This window comes from Hipposideros armiger, unplaced genomic scaffold (genome assembly GCF_001890085.2).
Source record: "Hipposideros armiger isolate ML-2016 unplaced genomic scaffold, ASM189008v1 scaffold_137, whole genome shotgun sequence".
NCBI classification, from domain to species: domain Eukaryota; kingdom Metazoa; phylum Chordata; class Mammalia; order Chiroptera; family Hipposideridae; genus Hipposideros; species Hipposideros armiger.
The window spans coordinates 2,909,264-2,932,300 of NW_017731487.1; the positions used below are offsets into that span (position 1 = coordinate 2,909,264).

The 23,037-nt window shown below is 40.4% G+C and overlaps 1 protein-coding gene across 1 annotated transcript in view; it reads left to right on the top strand.

Annotated features, from left to right (window-relative positions):
* Nucleotides 1-4,302: 4,302 nt before the first annotated feature.
* Nucleotides 4,303-23,037, top strand: part of ADAM17 (ADAM metallopeptidase domain 17) — a 42,789-nt gene continuing 24,054 nt past the window's right edge. The window contains exons 1-6 of the mRNA XM_019650016.1: nt 4,303-4,599; nt 15,103-15,235; nt 17,540-17,670; nt 18,481-18,569; nt 21,591-21,759; nt 22,792-22,925. Of these exons, the coding sequence (XP_019505561.1) occupies nt 4,503-4,599; nt 15,103-15,235; nt 17,540-17,670; nt 18,481-18,569; nt 21,591-21,759; nt 22,792-22,925 (753 nt within the window). The 5' untranslated portion in view covers nt 4,303-4,502. The remainder of the gene's footprint in view (nt 4,600-15,102; nt 15,236-17,539; nt 17,671-18,480; nt 18,570-21,590; nt 21,760-22,791; nt 22,926-23,037) is intronic.

A 23,037-nucleotide genomic window follows, 5' to 3' on the forward strand; every position in this document is an offset into this window, starting at 1 on the left:
ATCACAATTGTTAAAAGGTCATAAAAAGACATTTAAAAAATTGTGAAATCTGATGTTAATGCTTTCATTTTGACAAATACACCATGATTGTGTAAGATACTGACTTTCGGTGAAGCTGAGTGAAGAGTATATGGGAACTTGCTGCAACTTTTCTGTAAATCTAAAATTATTCCAAAAGGACATTTTTAGTTTAAAAAATTAATATAAAAAATGTATGACTCCAGTTTTTTGTAGGCCAATATCATTGTGTTTCTCTGTACCTATCTTTCATCCTTTAGAATATAAGTCCTTTGGGGGTAAAGGTATGTGTGTTTCTTTGGTATTATTTTTTTCCAGCTTTATTGAGGTATAATTGACAAATAAAAATTGTATATATTTAAAATGTATAATGTGATGATTTGATATACCTACATTGTGATTATCACATCCATCACCTCATGTAGTTGCCATTTTGTGTGTGTGTGGTGAGAACACATGAGATGTACTCTTAGCTAATTTCAAGTGTATGATACAGTAATATTAACTACAGTCATGATATTGTACATTAGAGCCCCAGAGATTACTCATTTTATAACAAAGTTTGTACTTTTGACCAGCATGCCCCATCCCCACCCCTCTCACCCCAAGCCCCTGGCAACCACTGTTCTACTCTCTGCTTTTTTGAGTTTAACTTTTTAAAGATTCCACATATAAGCAAGATCGTACAGTATGTGTCTTCCAGTGTCTGACTTATTTCACTTAGCATAATGTTCTCCAGGTTCGTCCATGTTGTTGCAAATGGTAGGATTTCCTTTTTAAGGCTAAAAAATATTCCATTATATGTACATACCACATTTTCTTTATCCATTTATTGGCCGTGAACATGCAGGTTGTTTCCATATCTTTGCTACTGTGAATAATACTGCAGTGAACATGGGAGTCTAAGTATCTCTTCAAGATACTGATTTCATTCCCTTTGGAGGCATTATTCTTAAAATGCTGGAATTATTAGATTTTAAACATTCAACAACTGAGTTCTGTTTTTCTGAAGAGTACTAAGTAGAACAGATCTTCAATTAAGGTCTCTGGCCACTGTAGAACTGGAGGATAATTGGTGATAGCCTCCCCTCTGGGGCCTGTCAACCCAGGAGTAATGACTTTTGGCCACTTCAGACCTGAGGTAATTTCAAACCAGCACAAGTTTCCATTTTTCTCTTTATCCAGTCTACTCTGTATGTTCAGTTATTCATGTGGTTCAATTACTCTGAGATCCCAAGGGAGAGAGAAGGGCTATAAGAAGGAAAAGAACCAATGTAGCTACTTATTTTGTATAGCATACAATATATAGGAGGCCTGGTACCTCTGCTCACAATGTCTAGGTTAGCCAGTAATTCTGTGATAAAGACAAGGATGTGCAAAAAGAAAGAGTCATGAAAAACTCTGTGTGTGTGTGTGTGTGTGTGTGTGTGTGTGAGAGAGAGAGAGAGAGACAGAGAGAGACAGAGAGGTGGTTACTAATATTTTAGAAATGAATTGAGAGAGAGAGAGAGAGAGAGAGAGAGAGAGGGGTGGTTACTAATATTTTAGAAATGAATCTCCTTGAAATAATACCTTCAGTGAAATGGCTGGTTTTCTTCTCTTTTTGAACTTGGAGGAAATATTCCAGTTTCAAGTAGGCCTGGTTATTTTCTTGCCCATTAAAACATTCCCTTTAGGACCGGCCGAGTGGCGCATTGGTTAAGAGCTGGCTTGGGAGTGAGAGCAGTGCCCTGGTTCAATCCCACATGGGGGGCAGTGACACTGCGTCCTCTACAGCTAAGATGGTGAACAGCAGCTCGACCTGGAGCTGGGCTGCTGTGAGTCACCGGTGATGGCGTAGGCTGCAGCCCCTGCTGCAGTGGGCTGCCATAAGCTACCGTGTGTGGCTGGCAGCTGGTGTGAGCTGCCGTGAGCCACCGTGAGAGGCTGTCCAGAGGCCGGCGACCGATCTGCCTCACCTGGGAAGAGCACAATGATAATACCAACATGGGCCAGTGAAGCAACGTCCTCCACAACTAGACTGAAGAACAAAAGGACAGCAACTTGCTTGTTCCCCTCCCCTAATTCCCCAATAAAATCTTAAAAAAAAAAATTGTACACAACTGTTAACATTTAAAAAAATGTATTTAAAAACATTTTAGTTGTTAAAAGGAATGTGTCTTTCTTGTAAATGCAAAGAATACAGAATCCTTTTTTTTTCTTTTATAAATCAACTTCCTGGGGTTGGTCTGCCCTCTAGGTGAATTTCATTTACAAATTGATTGAAACTGAGTAAGTGTCTTTCTCTAGAACTTCACTCTTAGCTCTTTGATGTGGCTCTCTCCCATACATCTCTTGTTTCCTTGGAGACCATTACTTATCTGTAGAGAAGTCCTAGAATATGTATTACAACTGTTATATTTTTTAAAAATTGTATACAATTTGCAGAGGTGAAATGTGACTTTTTTTTTTTTAAGATTTTTATTGGGGAATTGGAACAGGGCTGGAGAATTGGGGGAAGGGGAACAGACAAGTTGCTGTTGTTTTGTTCTTCAGTCTAGTTGTGGAGGATGTTGCTTCACTGGCCCAAGTTGGCACCATCATTGCGCGCTTCACGGGCGAGGCAGATCAGTCGTCAGCTTCTGGACAGCCGCTCACGCTGGCTGCTGGCTACACATGGTAGCCCATGGCAACCCACTGCAGCAGGGGTTGCAGCCTATGCGGTCGCTGGCAACTCACCGCAGCCCAGCTCCAAGTTGAGCTGTTGTTCAGCATTTTAGCTGTAGAGGGCAGTGTCACTGGCTCTCATATGTGGGATCTGAACCGGGGCCCTCTGGTGTCCCAAGCCGCTCTTAACCAATGCGTTACTCGGCAGGCCCTGACTTACGTTTTGATTAGGTATGCCATCCATGTGTATATGTTTTTTTTTGTTTGTTTGTTTATTTTTATTGGGAAATAGCATGTTCCTCCAGGACCCATCAGCTCCAAGTCCAGCAGTTTCATTCTAGTTGTGGAGGGCGCACCTCAGTTGCTCCATGTGGGAATCTAACCTGTAACCTTGGTGTTAGGAGCACTGCGCCCTGTGCTCTAACCACCTGCGCTAAACCGGCAGTCCCCATCCATGTATGTATATGTTTAATGAAGACATTTTATACCTCAGATGAACAGAACAGGTTCAGTTAGGCCAAAAATACACATAGGCCATAATTATGGATAATAACCTTTGGGAAAGAGGCATACCACAATGAACCTAAATTGAACCATAGTTTGAGTATTTTATTAGGAACTAGCCTTGACACTTGACCAGGCAGGACTAATATTTTATTGCTAACAATTTACCATTTCATGGTGAAGAGGCTGTCCCACTCACTCTTAAGTGGGAAATGTGTTATGTCCTACTTGCATCAACTTTTGTTGAACCAAAATAGTAATACACATCTCATGATGTTAGAATGTTTTATTCAGTTAACACTCAACTACACAGAGCCAAAATTATGCAAAAGATTGCAAAACAAAACAAACTGCCTTGGGAAATTTGCAATCTAAGCTAAAGGGACCATGCAGAGAGTTGAATTTTAACGTTAGCTGCAAGATTCTAGCTCATGTAGTCACACAGATGAGTTAGATCTAGGATTCTAGTTTCTGGAAATGCTTGCAGACCCTCAACCTACAGCGGGGGCAAGGAGCAAGTGTGCATTAAGAAATTAAGCTCCTGTTTATTTCCCTCCATCAGATCTTTTCGTTACAGTGGACGGAGGCCTAAGACGTCGCTGGTGGTCAGACGCTGAGCGAGGAACGCCAAGCTGGACACCTCACTTGCGTCTGGACGCTCGCTTTTCAGGGGTCAGGCGCAGCGCCTCTTCCTCCCAGGAGCCGGTCTTTCGTTCTCAGCACTTCGCTGTTGGGTCATTACCCCAAGCACACCGGCCAGGCGCCCCTCTTCGTCCGCCTTGAACCCCACGGCGGTTTCTACAGCTCGTTTATTAAAATGGGTAACAGGGATCCTAACCAGATGAAGGACCTAGACGAGGGAGACGGCGGGACGCGCCTTCGAAGGCCTGCTCGCGAGTTCCCGCCTCGAAGCGGTCAGCCGGGGACAGAGGCGGGGCCCGGCTGGGTCAGGCCGGGACGTCGCGGGCCGCGTCCAGACAGGCTGAACCCCGCCCGGCTGGAACGGGGCAGGCGGAGGGGCGACAAGGGGGGCGGGGCGACCACGAGGGGCGGGGCGAGCGAGGATTTCCCGCCATGCCGCGCGGCGCTCGGATTCCGGCTGTGGGCGGTGCGGGGGTCGGCCAAGGCCGGAAGTGGGCTGGACAGTCTCTGGAAATGCTGCCTGCACTTCCGGGGCCTCGACCCGGGCTTAGTCTTCCGGAAGGCGGCGCGGGTGGGGAAAGGTTTGAGCGGCCGGGCCGGACGGATCCCCTCCTCTCCCAATGTGAGCAGTGATCCGAACTTCCGCCAGGCGAAGGCAGTCCAGAGGTGGAGCCGGTGGCCGGGCCGGGAACATGAGGCAGTGTCTCCTCTTCCTGACCAGCTTGGTTCCTTTTGTGCTGGCGCCGCGACCTCCGGACGAGCCGGGCTTCGGCTCTCCACAGCGACTCGGTAAAGACCCGAGGGAGTTGGCTTAGGCCGGCGCCGCGCGCCTGGAGCAGCGCGCGCTGCTTACGGGGAAGAGCCGGGCAGCAGGATCAGGTGTTTGGGGGCGGGGTATTGGACGACTGTGGCGCGTCCCAAAGTTTTCAGTGTAAAGGGGGTGTGGCACTCAGAGTTTAGGGCAAGACTGGAGACGGGCTTGTCTCCGAAGGGGAAAGGGATCCTGGAGGGGACCTCTAGTAACTGAGGGCCGGGGAGGGGTTCGCTTCATGGGTTTGTGTTTGGGGAGTGTGCTCCGGAAAGAGGTAAAGCGGGGCTGCTGGCTCGTGTGTGAAGAGGGGCATATAGTGCAGGTCCCTGACCTACTAAGACTCAGGAAGGAGAGGAAGCGCCCAGGGCTCCACAGCTCTTTCTGGCTCTAAGGGGAGAACTAGAATTTCTATCGTAGGAGGTACTTACGCAGTAATCTACAATAGTTGGAGGCGGGGACTGGAAAACTCATCCTGGAATTGCGTTTTGTGAACATCGTAAGCATGCACCTAGTGATTTAAATTGTAATTTATTGGAGGTGCTTGGGGTGGGCGAGGGGCGTTTAAATCTGCCAAGCCAACTCTTGATGTTGCTGTGAATGCCTTCCTTGCCATTTTAAACAAAAAGATCATCAGGGATGACCAATTTGATCAGTTTTGAGCCTAGAAAGGCTCAAAGTAGAAAGTAGAGGGTTTTTATTTAGACTTTTTAAAGCGATTGGATTTTAAGGATGAAGGTACATTAAGGAATTCGAAGTTTGGTGCAAGTTAGTGTAAACTTACACTGTTAAGGTCTTTTAGTTTTCAAAAGTTGACATATAAAGCAGTTTGATTGATTAGTAAAGTTGGTCCCCAAATCCCATTATGATTCAACAAATATTGGGGTTGTCGGAAAGTCATGATGCATTCTTGCAACGAAAAACAGAAAAAATACGTCATGACTTTTCCAACAACCCAATAGTATTGTGCAGATTGAGACACCAGTTTTATGGCTAATTAAAATTTTTGCATTACTTTATGTGACAGTTATTTTTTCTTATTTAATGGACAGAGATTGTAATTGAGGTGCTGAGTGTTCTCACCTGAACAACTGCTTTGTGGTTATCTCAAATTCAGGTGAACTACAGGTGACTAGTTTAATGAAAGGCAAGGGAGCTTGTTAGGAAGTGCTGAGATGTGATGTCAATACAAATTGAAGGAAAGTTTTGAGATGGTCAGAATGGAGGGGAGGGATAGGGTAATGATGTGCTCCATAGGAATTGATCCTAATAAAAAGAATAAACATGTATTTTGAGATATTAAAATTTTCACCACTCTAACACAGCTGTTTCACTTTTATTATTCTATTGTTCATAGGTGGAAAAATAAGTAGCATGACTCCTAGGGACGCACACAGTACAGAAAACCTTACTTTCTGGATCAATTATCAGCAACATTGAGAGATCATAAGGTTTTTTTTTTTTTTTATGACCATGTGTTTTTATTTGCAAAGTGCAGACCACCAGTGCCAGAAAAATGCGTAGACTTACCCATTTATTCACGAGATGTTTGAAGAACACATATGGTGTGCAAGTATTATGTGTGGCATTGGAAATACCAAGATCAGACAAAACCCATCTTCAAAACGCTTTTGGCTTAGTGGAGTAGTGCAATCTAAACAGACCTGGAGGAGAGTAATAGAGCACAATGTGGCAGGTAGTATTATCATGAAGGGGTACTGAACCGAGCCTGGCAAGGTTAGCAAGCCTCCCTGAAGGAGGAGAGATTTGAGCCCAATTTAAGGTCAGGTATGTAAAGAGGGAAAATAAGGACACTCCTGATGGGGACACTTAGAGTGTTTAGATTTGAAATGAACCTTAGGGATCGGATCGTGTCTAGTGTTTTTTAAAAAGCATCAGGGAAAATGAATCTCAGAAAGGTGTAATGAGTTGTCAGATTCACACAGTGATAAATATATGTCTGTGGGTTTCTTTCTTTTGAAGAGAACTGAGTTTGTGTGTGTTGACGGCTCAGGATGTAATTTGTTGCTTAACTTTAACCTTACCATTATTTAGATTAAATTGGTCAAGACCAGTGAATAATTTCATAGTTAAAGAGCATGGTCTGTTGTTTGTTACTCTGCTTACACTATAAATGTTAACCATGACTGCAGTACCAAATACTGATTAGGGATTTGACTACATTTTTCTGAAGGGTAAAAGTATATCCTAGAACCCTGGCTTTTGGAGTACTCCATACGTCACCCAAAATGATTTCAATTGAACTGTTATGAATTACACAATTTAGGAAAGTTATGAGTCATGTGAACTTAGTCACGATATCTTGTTGAAGTTGCAGCTGGGGTGTATAAGTCTCACTTTGATTTCAAAAGTGGTTTCCCTTTGTGTTGCTTTATTAAAAGAGGATGTAGTGGCTATAAGGAAAAAAACATAGGTCACAGTCGAGGATGAAAGCTTGTATCTGAAACATTTAGAAATTCACCTTGAGGTTATTGGTGTGGGGCTTCTCCAAGTTGCAGTGGACATTTCTCATTATCAACAGCACCATTTTGCTCAGTATTTTGACATCTGGCTTCCTCTTTCCATGTTAATTTTGCTTACAGGCTGTTTTCTTTCTAAACCCAAACACATAACAACCCTAATTGTTCCAAAGGAAGTATGTAAAGATTGGTAGGGAAGGAGGAACAGAAATAGGCTTCACCGAGGTGAGGAAGTGAAGTCCTTTTTCATATATCCCTTACTTAGTCCTGTAACTAAGGAGATGAGTATCTTCTGGTTTTTTTATTTTTTATTTTTTCTTCTTCTCTTTTACCATGAGTTGTAGCCTCTGACATGTCTCATCTGCTGCCCTGGTTTCACTTACATTTGCCTGTATTCTGATCACTGCTAAATATGTGTCTGATGTAGACTTGTGTTCCATCCACATCGTGTATCCAGCTGCCCAGGCGATGCTTCCACCTCAGTGTTCATGGGCACTTCAAATATAACATGGCCAGAATTACTTATTACCTATTCATTTGACTAGAAGAATGAGTATAGGAGACAGGGTTTAGTCTAGGAATAGGCAGGGCTGCTGGAAATTGTGGGAGTGGTCTCATTGCCTAACTTGAATTTGTATTTGTTTCGGCCATAGAGCCTTATGGACCAATCCAGGTTTCTTCAGAGGTTCCCTTGGGCTGTGTTGACTTTCATTTGGGCTCAGTTTCCATGTGGCTGGTCTTGTTAGAGAGTCTTGGCCCAGGTCAAGTCCCAGCCCTGGTAAAGAGCTCTTGAGAGGGAATTATCAGAGGCAGCTCATCCTCCATCCTCCCTAACAGGTATAAAGCCACAAAATTAAATTTTTAGTGCCCAGGCCCTGGGGTCTGCTGCTCAGCAGAGTCCACTGCTCTCCTTTTTTCATCCCTTAGTCCCAAGGAGGGATTCTCCCACGCGTAGGGTGTATTGCACAGTAACCTGGCTAGGCCATCTCCTTGTCCTGCGTGTTTTGGGGTGTGCTGAAGAGCAGTCAGGTTCATGTGTCTTCTGCACAAGCCGAATAAGCACGTAACAGCAATCCTGGCTTTATCTTTTCCACTTCTGACGCCAGAAGTAGGGAATGACACTTACAGTGTCATTTTAAAGGGAACGCTTTATTCTCCATAAAGCAGAACAGTGGAGAGTGAACAAAGCCCTACCGGGCTCTGCGTTACACTTGCCAGTTGAATTCTAGGAAATGCAATTTATTGCAAAAAGAAAAGAGACATTAAGTAAAAAGTCCACAAATGTTCCGAGATGCTTCTCATACAACACTTCATTGTTTAAAAGCCAGTTTTATCTTAAAAATGTTGACCCTGGGATTGATGACATTAATATGAGTATACTTTATGTCATGGCACCAAAGTCAATGGCCTTAAAAGCTTATCCTGGAGATGAAACAATTTAAGTAGAAGAGAAGGGTGGAGTGGAAGGCTTACCAAGTCTTCTGTAGGCCACTCTACATCTACATCCAGAAAGCCAATTTACTGCAGGCCTGAAGATCCCGCTTTCTCTTTGTTCTTGGAGGACATATAGAAGGAACGAAGTATCAGCTGCTTTTTACCACTGATGTCAGTGTTGAAAGTCATACAATAACAGATTTGCTCTCTTCCACCTAAAATCACTTATATGACTTACCACTGACATAGCTGCAAACATAAGACCTAATGCAAGAGTCCTGTGTAAATGAACGGTGTAATTGTAAACTGTATATGAGGAAAGATGCAGTGTGGAACTCCAGAAGCTTCTAGCATCCAGCTGTCCTCTTCTATCAACCCCCTCTCCAAACCTGCTTCTATTCTTGTTTTTTATCTCGGTGAGTGTGGTGCCAGTGTGTACCCAGGTACCCAAGACAGAAACCTGGGGGTCTTTTCATGATCTCTGCTGGAGTTGCTCAGCAGCTTACTAGCTTAGCTGATTTCGCAGACTCCAGTCTGTTCCCCTCTAGCCCACTCTCCAATTTCTAACTTACAGCTGTTGTTCTTCTCCAAAGACCAAAGTCCTTAATTTAGTTCCATGGCCCTTAGTGACCTGACCTCTGCCTGCCTCTCCAGCCTTGCAGCTCTTCACATCCTCTGTGCTGTTCTGCATTCCTGCCTGACTTGCCTTCATTTCTTTTGAGTATAATTATGTTCTGTGTTCCTTGTGGACCTCAGCATATGTTATGCCTTCTACTTCGAACCTTCTTTCTTTCTTCTCTTGGCTTCCTCCTCATCCATCTGGTGTTAACTTCAATGCTGTTTCCCTGGGAAAGCATCTTTGGCTCACAGGCGGGGGTCGTGCTCCTGCTGTGTTAGTTCCCTAACTTCCTCTTCCTTGGCACTTGACATACTTTATAATAATTTTTTGTGTGGTGGTCTTTCCACCAGTGTTACAATATCAAATGTATTTCTTTCTCTCTGTTGTGCCGCTAGAGCCTAGAAGCCGGAGGTTTTCAATAAATATTCATTGAATAAATGAATACGTGGGATCTTGTGGAAGGGGAAAAAACTAAATGCAGAATGTGTGTGCACGAAAGGAGGGGTGGAGGTGGAAAAGATACAAAAGCAGTGGGGCAGGGTAGGGTCTCTGAGGACGACTGGACAGGAGGCTGAGGGAGGGAAACCGTAGCAGGGCTACCGAAGCGATACAGTACTCTAGGCTGACCTTTTGAATTGTCTGTTTTCTGATTTGTGTTTGTAGCTAGCTGGAATGAGAAAAGGTCAGAAGTTTAGGTTGGTTGCCAGAGTAATTTGTACAAATCAAGGAAGGTGTTCTATTGGAGGGAGTGCTGGGCAGCCATTGTGGAGTTTTTAAAAAAAGATAATATGACCATACACTGAGCTAAGAAAGATAGTTAAGTGGTTTATACTTAAGTATATTGAGAGATTTGGATATGGATAAAGAATAAAAAACTCTTGGGAAGTGGGGGAAATAAAAATTTTGTTTAAAAAGCTGTAGGAAACAGACTACCAGTGCTTGAAGTTTTGGAAGTGAAGTGCTGGAAATATTGAGTATCTGAGAGGTTACTTGTTGTTGAAGGGACAGAAGCAAGATCAGGTCGGTTTGTTGGGCAAGAGGAGTGCTTTTACCATGTTGTTTGCAATGGCTCCAGGACATCTAGTTATTAAAAGAGGATAAATTATAATTGAAACATATTAGTTAAGTATTTTAAAGTGCTTTAGTAAGCTGCATTTAAAAAGTGCTTGTTGGGGCCGGCCAAGTGGCTCAGTTGGTTAAGAGCGCGAGTTCTGAGCAACAGGGTTGCCAGTTGGATTCCCACATGGGCCAGTGAGCTGTGCCCGAGCTGAGCTGCCGCTGAGCTGCCAACAGGTGGCAGGATGGCTCAGCTGGTTAGAGTACGTGCTCCTAACAACAAGGTTGTGGGTTGGACTCTTGCATGGGATGGTGGGCTGCGCCCACCCGCAACTAAGATTGAACATGGCACCTTGAGCTGAGCTGTTGCGAGCTGCTGTCGGGCAGCCAGATGGCGACTAGACTTGGAGGTGAGCTATCTGTGCCCTCCACAACTAAGATTGCAGGACAACAACTTGGCTGTTCCCCTTCCCCAATTCCCCAATAAAAATCTAAAACAAAAAAAAGTGCTTGTTATAAGGGCAGCCTGTTAGCTAAAGTGGTTAGAGCACAGGCTCTTAACACCAAGGTTGCTAGTTCGATTCCCACGTAGGCCAGTGAGCTGTGCCCTCCACAACTAGATGGAAAGACATGGCTTGACTTGGAGCTGAGCTACTGGTGGGCAGCTGGTTGACTCAATTGGTTAGAACATGGTGCTCATAACACCAGGTTGCTGGTTCGAGTCCCACATGAGCCAGTGAGCAGCACCCTTCACAACTAGATTGAAAACAATGACTTGACTTGGAGCTGATAGGTCCTGGACCAATAAATTAAAAAAAAAAAAAGCTTGTTATAGAGACAAAATATACCTAAAGATAACCAGTAATGTTACTATCTCTTATTATTATTTTTTTTCTTTTTTTTAGCTGAGCCATCCTGCTACCTGTTGGCAGCTCAGCGGCTGCTCAGCTCGGGCTGGACTCGAACCGCTGTTGCTCAGAGCTCAAACTCTTGAGCGAGCTCTTAACCAACTGAGCCACTCGGCCGGCCCTTATTATTTTTTTTCTAAGCCTGATTTTATTCATAGTTAAGATCATGCAGTTGAATAGTTTAAAATCTACCTTTGTTTATTTAGTTTTATAGCATAAGTATTTTCCTGTGTCCTTAAAAACTGAACAGAATTTTAAATGATTGCAACTTTTTTTGCATTTAGAAGTGCTCTAACTTATGTTTCCCAGTTATCACTTTGTTTCCGATTTTTGTTTATAAAAGTAATGCAAGGCTGAACAATCACTATGTTTGTGTCTATAAGTTTTCGTCTTTGAGCGATTTTCCTTCCTTTAGCATAGGTCAAGGGTTCTCAAACTTGAGTGTACATCAACATCACCTGGAAGGCATGTTAAACACAGATTGTTGGGCCCCACCCCAATAATTTCTGATTGAGGAGGAAAAGAAGAGGCCTGAAAATTGGCCTTTCTAGTAAGTTCTCAGTTGATGCTGCTGGTGTAGGGAGCACTTTGAGAACAACTGGTCTATAATATTGACAATGAAACTACGTATTGAAGTTGGTTCTCAGTCAGAAGGAGTGATTATGATCTTGATCGAAACTGAGTTCATGTACTAACCTGTTTCAGGAAGTGGAAGAGGGAAGGGTTGTATCAGCACCTCGGCATTGAGAATTCGCGCCATTTGTGAACATAGGAGTGCTGCTTTGTGCAAGGTTCTGTGCTGGGTATTGTGAGGTTAGGATATTGTGATGAATAAAACAAATCCCTTTTGGCCATTTTACAGTCTGTAAATTTGTGAGATAAAACAAATATAACTCAAAAGTGCCAGGAGAAAGGTACAAGCAAAGGGCTTCAGAAGCAGAGGGAGGCGAGGTCATGTTTGGTTGACATGTCAAAAAGTAGGAGGCCAAGGAGCAGAAGGTCCAGGAAGAGCTAGGCTGTTCTTAAGGAGTTTCAAAAGTGTGACATCAATAAAGCTTAGGGTTTTCTCCCAGGCAGGCCCAAATGCAAATCCCAGTTCTGTGCTACATTAGCTTTGTGATAGTCTTCTCCCTAAGTCTGTTCCCTCATCTGTAAAATGGGGGTAATACCCCAGGGGTGTTGTGGAGATTACATAAAAAACACCCAGTCTTGTATCAAACAAACATTGAAAAGTTGTTGGGTAAATGGTAAACTTTTTGAAAGTTTTTCATTGGTACTGCTAAGCATTGCAATTAACAAAGCCAGATCACCACAAACTATTCAGGGGCATAAAAGTGATTCATGCCTTCTGAAACAGCTATCTTCTGGACTAAATTTAAAAGGAAAATTTAACAGAAAATGGGTGGTGCCCAGCAAGTGTGAAATTTGCGGCCACTTGTTTAATCTTATCCTGAATTAGACCCTTGAGTGGACTTTGATTAAATTTACCCCTTGCTGTCTTCAGATTTGCATAGTGAGGCATTTTTCCTCCTTTGACCACTCTTTATAAACTGGCCCTTCCTGGTGCCTTTCTCTGCTATCCTGCTTTAATGTCCACAGCCCTGAGGACATGCATTTTCTTGTGCATTGATTATCTCTTTCACACTAAAATGGCTTTGTCTGGGCTGGCTGAGTGGTGTGTTGGTTAAGAGTTGGCTTGGGACGCCAGCTCTGAGCAGCAGGGCCCGGGCTCGGATCCCACATGAGGGCCAGTGACACTGCGCCCTCTACAGCTAAGATGGTGAACAACAGCTCGACCTGGAGCTGGGCTGCCGTGAGTCGCCGGTGACGGCGTAGGCTGCAGTGGAGCTTCAGTGGGCTCCCGTAAGCTCCCGTGAGTGGCTGACAGCTGGTGTGAGCTGCCAAGAGCTGCCGTGAGCAGCCGTCCAGTGACTGGCGACCGATCTGCCTCACCCGGGAAGAGCGCAATGATAATACCAACATGGGCTAGTGAAGCGACAACCTCCACAACTAGACTGAAGAACAAAAGAACGGCAACTTGTCTGTTCCCCTTCCCCGATTCCCCAATGCTGATCTCCTCCCCCAGTTCCCCAATACAATCTTTAAAAAAATAAATAAATAAAAATAAAATAAAATGACTTTGTCCTATTGACTATCTGTCTCTGTACTGAGATCAGAGCCTGGCACATAGCAGTGAATGAGTGAATTGATGAAGGAACTACGTAGTTAAGGAAATTTAGGGAAGGAGAAGAGTATTGGGTCGATTCTTTCTTTTATTTTATTTATTTTTTTTTAAAGATTTTTATTGGGGAATTGGGGGGATGGGAACAGCGCTGGGGAATTGGGGAAAGGGGAACAGACAAGCTGCCGTCGTTTTGCTCCTCAATCCAGTTGTGGAGGACGTTGCTTCACTGGCCCAAGTTGGCACCATCATTGCGCTCTTCTCTGGCGAGGCAGATCAGTCGCCGGCTCTGGACGGCCGCTCACTGCGGCTGCTGGCCGCTCACGCTGGCTGCTGGCCACACACGGTAGCCCATGGCAATCCACTGCCACAGGGACTGCAGCCCACGCCGTCTCCGGCGACTCATGGCAGCCCAGCTCCAGGTCGAGCTGCCGTTCAGCATCCTAGCTGTGGAGGGCAGCGTCACTGGCCCTCATATGTGGGATCCGAACCGGGGCCCTCTGGCATCCCAAGCGAGTTCCCAACCATCGCGCCACTCGGCCGGCCCCGATTCTTTCTTTTAAACATGGTTTTGTGAGCACACTTAACCTCTGAAGCAGTACAGTTGTATTTTAAGCTCCTGCTGCTATATTTTGAGGACATTCTAAATCCAGTGGAATGATTTTAAATACCATTGCTTCTGCAGTGATATTTGTTGAGAAAAGAGGAAAGTATCAGCTCAGATATTTTTAGACAGTTTCTACAGAGACTTCAGTCACCAAAATTCTATTCCAAAAATTCTCTTGATTTTGGAAGAGGCAGTAGAGTTGTCGTTGATGAAAAGTGACTTATAGGGGTAGCATGTACTTCATAGTGTGTGTTCTTGCTCTATACCAAATAAACCCTTTTTGTGCTTGTTCTGTCTTTGGGGCAGTGCATCTTGGCTTTTCTTGGGTTTTAAGTCAGTCTGGTAAAGTAATTAATGTTGATTTTTTCCAGGAATCAGTTTGGTCTTATCGCTTCTACTTCCTAGTGTCCAATGGGTTGATGTTCTACCCTGTTGAGGGCAGCAGTAATAGGGATATTACCACTTTTTTGCTCTTTAATTTGGCATATGTGATTTTTCTATAAAGTATTTACTTTCCCAGTTTTGGCTTGCTCAGGCCACTCCTACATTTGTTGTTCTTTCTTACTACACATCAGCTGATAAGGAATTGATGTTGCCCAGCTTGGTAATGGGCAAGTCGCGACCTTGATCTTAGGCATTCTAAGCATACAAGCCAGAAATGCCTTTAATTTACAAGTTAGCTCCTGCATTATATGATATTCTTTGAGATATCAAAATTATCGGTAATATGAACATGGACTCATGTTCGAATTTCCCTAATGGTCACAAGCATCTTTCCACAATTGGTTGGTTTGACCTGGGATTTTAAAAGGTTCACACATTGCCTTTCTTTCTATATCCTTGTCTGTTTTGTCTCCACCCCTCCCTTCTTTCTCATGCCATTTATTTCCTGAAGAAATTGAGTCATTTGTTGTGCACGAATTCTGACATTCTGGGTGTGGCTGATTGCTTCCTAAGGTTATTATTTAATTTGGCGACATTTGACATTTATGTCTTAAAAACTAGAAGTTAGATCTTGATTAGATTCAGGTTCAGTGTATTTTTTGTGTTTTGGTAAGAACACTTCATAGGTTGTATTGTACCTGGGCACTTCAGAACGTGCTACATTAGGAAGAGTTTGTTGTCTGACTCTCATTTTAGTAATATTACAATTGATCACTGGGTTTAGGTGTTAATAACCTTTTAACCTTTATTTCAGAAAAACTTGATTCCTTGCTCTCAGACTACGATATCCTCTCTTTATCCAACATCCAACAGCACTCGGTAAGAAAAAGGGATCTTCAGGCCTCAACACATTTGGAAACCCTACTAACGTTTTCAGCGTTGCAAAGGTAATTTGAATTACTCCAAGAAAAATGTTGGGGCAAGGGGGACTTGGTGAAACCATTCATTACCTGATGGTGATGGTAAATGATTAGCTTTTCTGTCTTTAGGTAGTAGTGGAGGGCAAAGTAATTTAAACTAAGATCATTAAATGAAATTTGGATGTGACTGTTAGTGGTTGAAAAAGCATGGAAATACCAAGAGATTGTATGATGAGTTAAAAAGTAGTTTTATTGAAAAAAAAAGAAAGCTGAAATTTGCCCACAAGTTACATTTGTCTCTCTCTCTCTCTCTCTCTCTCTCTCTCTTTTAAATAAATCAAGAAATACTATTATTCTAAAGTAATGAAAAGGTTACAAATATTGTTTTGATACCTTTGATAATGTTAGTTTTTAAAAAAAGTTAGGTATTTGTTCCTCATGTAAGTGAAATATCTCAAATTATTTGAAGAGGGCTAGAACTGATAAAGAAATGAAAGTGATGTATACCCAGCTAAATGGACCATTAAAATAGATACGAGGTACAAACTTGAAGTTATGAAATAAGTCCTGGGGATATAATGTACAGCATGATGACTATAGTTAGTAATATTGTAGTGTATATTTGAAAGTTGCTAAGAGAGTAGACCCTAAAAGTTCTCATTACAAGAAAAAAAACTGTAACTGTATGATGACATGTAGGACGACAGGTGTTAACTAGATTTATTGTGATGATCATTTTGTGGTATATACAAAAAAAAAGATAATCAAGATAATGTTAATTCAGGTGGATTAATACCAGTTTGTAGTTACTGTAACTCTTTAAACCAAAAGTCAGAAAGATAAATGAAAATGCTAAAAGAAGTCTGTAAGTACATGACTTGACATGATTTTGGAAGGATAGAATAAAATATAAGTTCTGGCTGACATATTGTATTGGAGGTTTTATAGTTCAGAGTTGAAGATTGGAAACTCAACAAACAGGAACTTCACCATCACTTGGTCCTTACTTTACAACAGAGCAGATAATTAGTGTAGAAAATGAAGAGTACAATTCCAGTGATTTTTCTGGAAAGAACATTAAGTAAAAGTAATATTGAGACTCCTAGAGAGCTCTAAAACTGAATAATAAGGCATTTATAATAGGGATGCTTTTCTTTTAAAAGTTCTGAGCATAACTGATGGAAGAAAAAAATTATAACTGTGAATGTGTGGGAAGATGTGTTTTGGGATAGCAGGCGAAAATGTTCCAAGGTTTTTTGAAATAATGTTCTATTGTCTCTTTCCCTGTGACCATTAAGAAACCACAAGCAAGCTAAAATTACCTTGTTATGCTCAAAAAGTTAAAAATATTTGTTACCATGGAGACAGTCTAGATTCTTTCTGGCAGTTAGACCTATGCAAACCCATGGGGAAGTAATATTTCGTATTTTCAACACCACAGCTGACAAAATTTGTTCCTGTGGCTGAGATGAAAAAACATACCTTTCTTTATCTTTGGTGGTCATAGGCACATTGAAAGGACTTTGTAAATAATAATTGAAAAATTCTTGCTCACCATGCCCAGTTTCTATGTGAGGACTGAAACTCATAGAAAACAAAAGAAGATTAAGCAACAGTGGATATTTTAATGTCTGTGTTGTATTTGCCGTGTAGTTGTTTTCCTCATGGTATTGTGGATTATTTTTTTTCAAGATGGGTTCTCTGTAGAAGGAAAAAAATATGAACCCTTTTAAACAAAGAAAGTAGCATTTATCAATTTTGCACAGCACTAAGTCCAGCTTGATAGCTAGAGACAGTCTAGTTTATTTCAGCAGCCTTCTGAAATAAACCAAGTTCAATTTTCAGTTTCACCATTTACGAGCTGTGTAACTTTGAGTATGTTGATTAATTGTCAAGCCTCAATTTTTATTGTGTGGAGATAACATATACAGAACATCTAGCACTGAGTAGGTATTCAATAAATGGTATGTAATAATACCAGTCTTTAATATGTTTTTAAGACAAGCAGGCCTCTGACTTATGCTATCCAGATGTGTGTGTTTCTTCAGTCTCCAGAAAAGAGGAATGCCTAAGCTCTTTGAATCTTTTTCCCCCACTTCTAGTTTCTTTTGGTCTGCCATATTCTTACCACTAAAGAAATTAGTCTCTTTGTCTTTGTCTACAGGAAATATAATGCTCTAAGTACCAAGTAAAGCAGTGGTTAAAACTTGCATAGTGTTTATTAATGTCAACTCTTCTGTCAAAGAAGATTTTAAAGAGAGTTTACGTGAATGAAAATTAGTCTTCTATTTTATGTGCTTAGAGTAAAATATGGATGCTTTCTTTCTTTAGGCATTTTAAATTATACCTGACATCAAGTACTGAACGCTTTTCCCAGAATTTCAAAGTCGTGGTGGTAGATGGTAAAGATGAAAACGAGTACAGCGTCAAGTGGCAGGACTTCTTCAGTGGACATGTGGTTGGTGAGTATGGAGCTTGCTTGTTTGCCTTTGTGTCTGGGGGGTGTTAGGTGTCCGGATCTAACTTGATGATGTATTCTTTTTGGGGGAGAGGAAGAAGGGGCACCAAAGAGCTGCTATTCTTTGTTTTACTTGAGCTAAGTTTGGAAGCAGAAACATTCAAACAGAAGCATATGGGTATTATCCAGCATGTCCTACTAGCTGGCTATTTTGATGATTACAATGAATTTCCTCTCAAGTGATGAGCATTTAACCCCTTGTGTCCAGAGAAGGAATGCAGGCTTCCCTTATGAGATTTTAAACAGGGAAGCTAGGAGAAAAAATAATTGACTTTATGATCCTGTTATGTATTTATTTAAGAAAATATATCAAGCAATTATGGTTTACTTCCGGAACTTTTTCTGCAATAAGAAAAAAAGGGCATTAAAATCCTCAAATAGTATAGTTGAGGACGTGTATATTCCAAATCATGCTTTCTGCCTCCTCTTAGTTCTTTCTTTCCCAAAAGTAGGTAAAGTTATTCCAGAAGGAAATCTGTGTGTTTGTTTGCTTTATTGTATAACACTATAGATCATTCTTATAACAGGCTCGAGGGAAAGAGAGAGGTTTCAAATGACTGGAGTTGACGCTACATCTTAGGAGTGAGAACATCCAGCTGCTTCCTGGGGCCTGTGTTCCATGGTGGTAGATTTCTATGGTCTCTAGGCAGATTCACTCCGATGAAGTGCTTGGTTGATTTTTAATGACAGTAATGCAGAGTTTATTTTTTGATATAAATATTTTTTAATAATGAAAAAATTTTTTTCTCTTCAGGTGAGCCTGACTCTAGGGTTTTAGCCCACATAGGAGATGATGATATTACAATAAGGATCAACACAGATGGGGCAGAATATAATATAGAGGTAAATCTACATGTGAATTTTTTTCTTAGGAACATATATCTGATTATTTTTAAAATTTCTATTTTAAATTTATTGGGGTAACATTGGTTAATAACAAATTTCAGGTGTCCAGCGTTGTAATATGAATGGCATCTGTATGCCAATTGTGTGCTCACCACCGGAAGTCTACTTTTCTGTGTCACCATGTGTTTGACCTCCTTTACCTTCTTTGTCCTCCCCCCATCCCCTATCTCCTCTGGTAACCACCATTCTGTTGTCTATATATGAGTTAGGTTTCTGTTTTATTTGTTCATTTGTTGTTTTTGTTTTAGATTACACATATGAGTGAAATCATATGGTTCTTGTTCTTTTCTGTTTGACTTATTTTACTGATACATCTCTGATTTTTTAAAAGCTATTTCTCAGTTGTTTTAAGAAGACAAAAGTCTGTAATTACATCTCTTTTCTCTTTGTAGTTAAAGTTTCTTTTTTAACCAGGAAAGTCGATAGTTGTTTTTTTTAAAGGAGACATTTTTTATAAATAGCTAAGAAGCTGTCATAAGGTCCACCCTGTGTGTCTAAGTACCATAGTTGAGAAAAAGTCACATGTGGGGTGGATAATAGGAAGAGAAAACTTTCTTTTCCTCCTGACTCATTTTTTCCTTATTTCTTTAATAATCCTACTGTGAGTGTAAACATTCATAAGGGTGAAGGCAAGGTCTTATTTCTCCTTTTCTCTCCTAGATGCTCTGGAAATGCAAGATCCATAAACGATGGTAGTTTATAGTCTGAGAGGTTAAAAGAGGAAACTATAGGCAACTCAGGCCCTGGCCACTCTTTCATGAAAGTACTATCAGTAGAAACCAAGACCGTAATGTACCAGCCACATTTGTGCGAGACATAGCCATGTATTGGCTACTAGTCTGGAAAACACAACTTGCCACAAATTTGTGGATCAGAGTGATTTGTTTCTAGGAAAATGAGAATACTCTGGGTAGTGGTGATATCACCAAAATAAAACAGTTGTGGGAAAACTGGAATAAGGTTGGGTAAAGTGAAAGTTTCAAGTATATTTGAGTGCTGATAATCAGTGCATCATCAAAAAAATCTCCAGCTATCCTCAAAATCTCCTTCATAGATTTTTTTTGGTTTTCTAATTTAGGGTCTAGCTGAGGTTCTTGCTTCCTATTTAGTTATTCATCAGATTTTTTTTTTTTCTGGCAACTTACTAGTATGATAATAGGATTGCTTTTATTAGTAGTAATAGTAACCACCTTTAGTTTGAAATCTTAATGTATAACTGTATTCATTATTTTACAAATAGATAACTGGATCCATTATCTTCAAGATAGACATTATTACTACTTTATCCAATGAGAAAAGTGATGCTTAGACAAGTTACTTGTCCAAGGCACATGATGGAGTACAGTTGAGGTTTGAACTCAGGTGTCTAATCCTAAAGCTTGCTCTCTCTCTCTGTGCTAAGTGGGCTATATTAGGAAGCTATTATTGTGATCCAAAAGAAAAATTTCCTGCTTTCCTGCTTGTGGGCCAGATGAAGGTTTCTGCAGCCGAGGAGTTACTGGGTTGTCGGAAAAATCATGAGGTATTTTTTCTATGTTTTTCGTTGCAAAAATGTGTCATGACTTTTCTGACAACCCAGTAGTTAACTTTTTGAGGTCTCTGTTAGCCCTGAGGTTCTGTAACCGTTGTTTCTTAAATCTGCCTCATACGTGGATTATGAAAGAAGATACACACACACACACACTCACACACACACACACACACACACACTCTCACACTCACTCACACACTTAACAGCTTTATTGAGATACAATTCACACACTGTATAGTTCACCCTTTGCAAGTATATAATTCAGTGAGTTTTCGTAGGTTCATAATCATGCAGTCATCACCATGATCAATTTTAGAACATTTTCATCACCTCCAAAGAAACCCCAGACCCTTTAGCAGCCCACCCCACCCTCCACCCCCACCCTAGGTAACCACTAATCTGTCTTTTTAGATTTGTTTGTGAACAAGTTTTTATGTGAGCATATATTTTTATTTCTCTTGGGTATATAGTAGATGTGGAATTGCTGGGTCATATGGTAACTTTTTTTAACCTCTTGAGGAACTGCCAGACTGTTTCCCATAGTGGCTGCACTTTACATCTCACCATTTTAGATGTACTGCATTTTATATTCCATATTACATTCTCACCAGCAGCAGTACATGAAGGTTCTAATTTCTCCACATCCTCGCCAGTACTTGTTATCTGTATTTTTTATTACAGCCATCCTAGTGGGTATGAAGAGAAGTAGCATCTTGTGGTTTTGATTTTCATTTCCATGATGGAGATAGAGATATAAATACATTTCATATCTTTTCTTGTACATTTCTCACAAACTGTTCGGTTCTGAGACTGGTGTCCTCACAGAGAAAAACTTGTTTTTGAAATAACAGAAACTTCCTTTTTACTTGGGTATTAACCTTCCGTGTATGTTAGTTCAGATTTACTGTGGCTTTGCAATATTGTAAGTGAAGATTTTTTAAAAAACTGCTTTCCATGAAACTAATAAGTTTAGGCGTATTGTTAAAAGTTTTCAGTCTTCTCTCATGAAAATGTGTTTGTTCTTTTCTGTACACAAAAAGATGTTAAGGAAAGCGGAATGAAAATGCACAAGAACAGAAACCTTGTCTAACTTTCATTGCTGTATGTTCATCAGCTAAGAACAGTGCCAGCATACAATAGGTGTTAATGTAAATATTTTTGAATCAATGAATGGAAAAGGATATGTAATTTCTCTTCTGGATCTTCTAACTTGTGCAAAATAATGTTTTTCTTCATATGCAGGTAAAATCAAATAGTAAATAATCCATGTGTTTATCAGCATAGAAACTCTATGATAAAGATTGAAATGATTTATTTCAATAAAATGACTAGTCACTGTACTTAACCTGGAAATGAATGTTAATCTAAAAACAATGTTTAGGAATTCTTGTATTTTCCATCTAAATTATGTATGTTTTCTATTTTAGCCACTTTGGAGACTAATTAATGATACTAAAGACAGAAGAATGTTAGTTTATAAATCTGAAGATATCAAGAATGTTTCACGTTTGCAGTCTCCAAAAGTGTGTGGTTATATTAAGGCCAATAACGAAGATTTGCTTCCATATGGGCTAGAAGACAGCGAGCCCCCTGATGGTAAGACTTAAAAAATGTTCATGAGAAACAAGCATTACATCTGTCTTCAATAGGGGTGGTTGTTAATGGATGAAAAAATAATGTGATTATCAAGTAACTATAGTGTTTGGCTTAAAAATAGAGTTTTGTTAAGAAATTCTTAAGTTAATTCTTCTGTCTATAATATAAGAAATTAAAACACTAAGTGGGGTCATTGCTTTGTGAGGGGTGTAAATGTCTATCACATTGTTTTGTACACCTGAAACTAATAAAATAATGTAATTTCAAAAAAAAATAATGAAAACTGGAACGTAATGGTAACAATAAAGATAGGACTGAAAATAAGATTGGGGAAAGGGGAATTGAATAATCTGAGGGAAAATATTTTTGATTTGCTGGTATTTAAAAATGACAAAAATAATACTTTTGAAAAACAATCTTTAGATAAGTTTATAAGAAATAGTTGGTAGCAAGAGAGTTCTATGCTGTTTAGAAAGAAGGTTATCAGTGTTGGGACAGATCAATTTAGAATCATATATAAACAGCCATCTTGGAGAAATATTGTACTGTGTTCATTTTTGAAAACCTTAGAAAATATTAGTAGCATTTTAGTATATAAAGAAATACTTAAAAATTTGATTATTTAAGAAAAATGACCTATTAGCACCAACTCACTTTTAATGTTTGATTATCTTTATACTTTTACCCTTAACTTTGGTTAATTCATGGACTTCATCTAGAATAAAATGACAGCCTCATAGGCCAGCAACGAATAGGTGATTATTTTACTCTTAAGTACTTTGTAAAGTTTTCTCATTTTAAAAATTGAGGGACTTTTCCTTGGTTTTGCATTGTATAATTTTAAAACCTCATATTACTTTTCCCTTTTCTGTCTTCCTCCAAATTGATTTTTTTTTTTGTTCAAGATACCTTTAAGGATACTAAACTCAAATAATATTTGTTTCATAAATTTTCTAGATTTATAAGTGTTACTATAAAAAACTCCTTGTTTTGATGAATTTTGATTTAATAGTGCATACAAATTCATATTAGAGCTTGTTCATCGGGTGAAGAGAAGAGCTGACCCTAATCCCATGAAGAACACGTGTAAATTATTGGTGGTAGCAGATCATCGCTTTTACAAATACATGGGCAGAGGGGAAGAGAGTACCACTACCAATTACTTAGTAAGTATTTGATATTGGATGAGCTAATTGGACAAAATAATCATGTAGGTAGACAAATTCCATTTGAGAGAAGACTGCTGTAATTTGAAACGTAATGAAACCAGATCTGTTT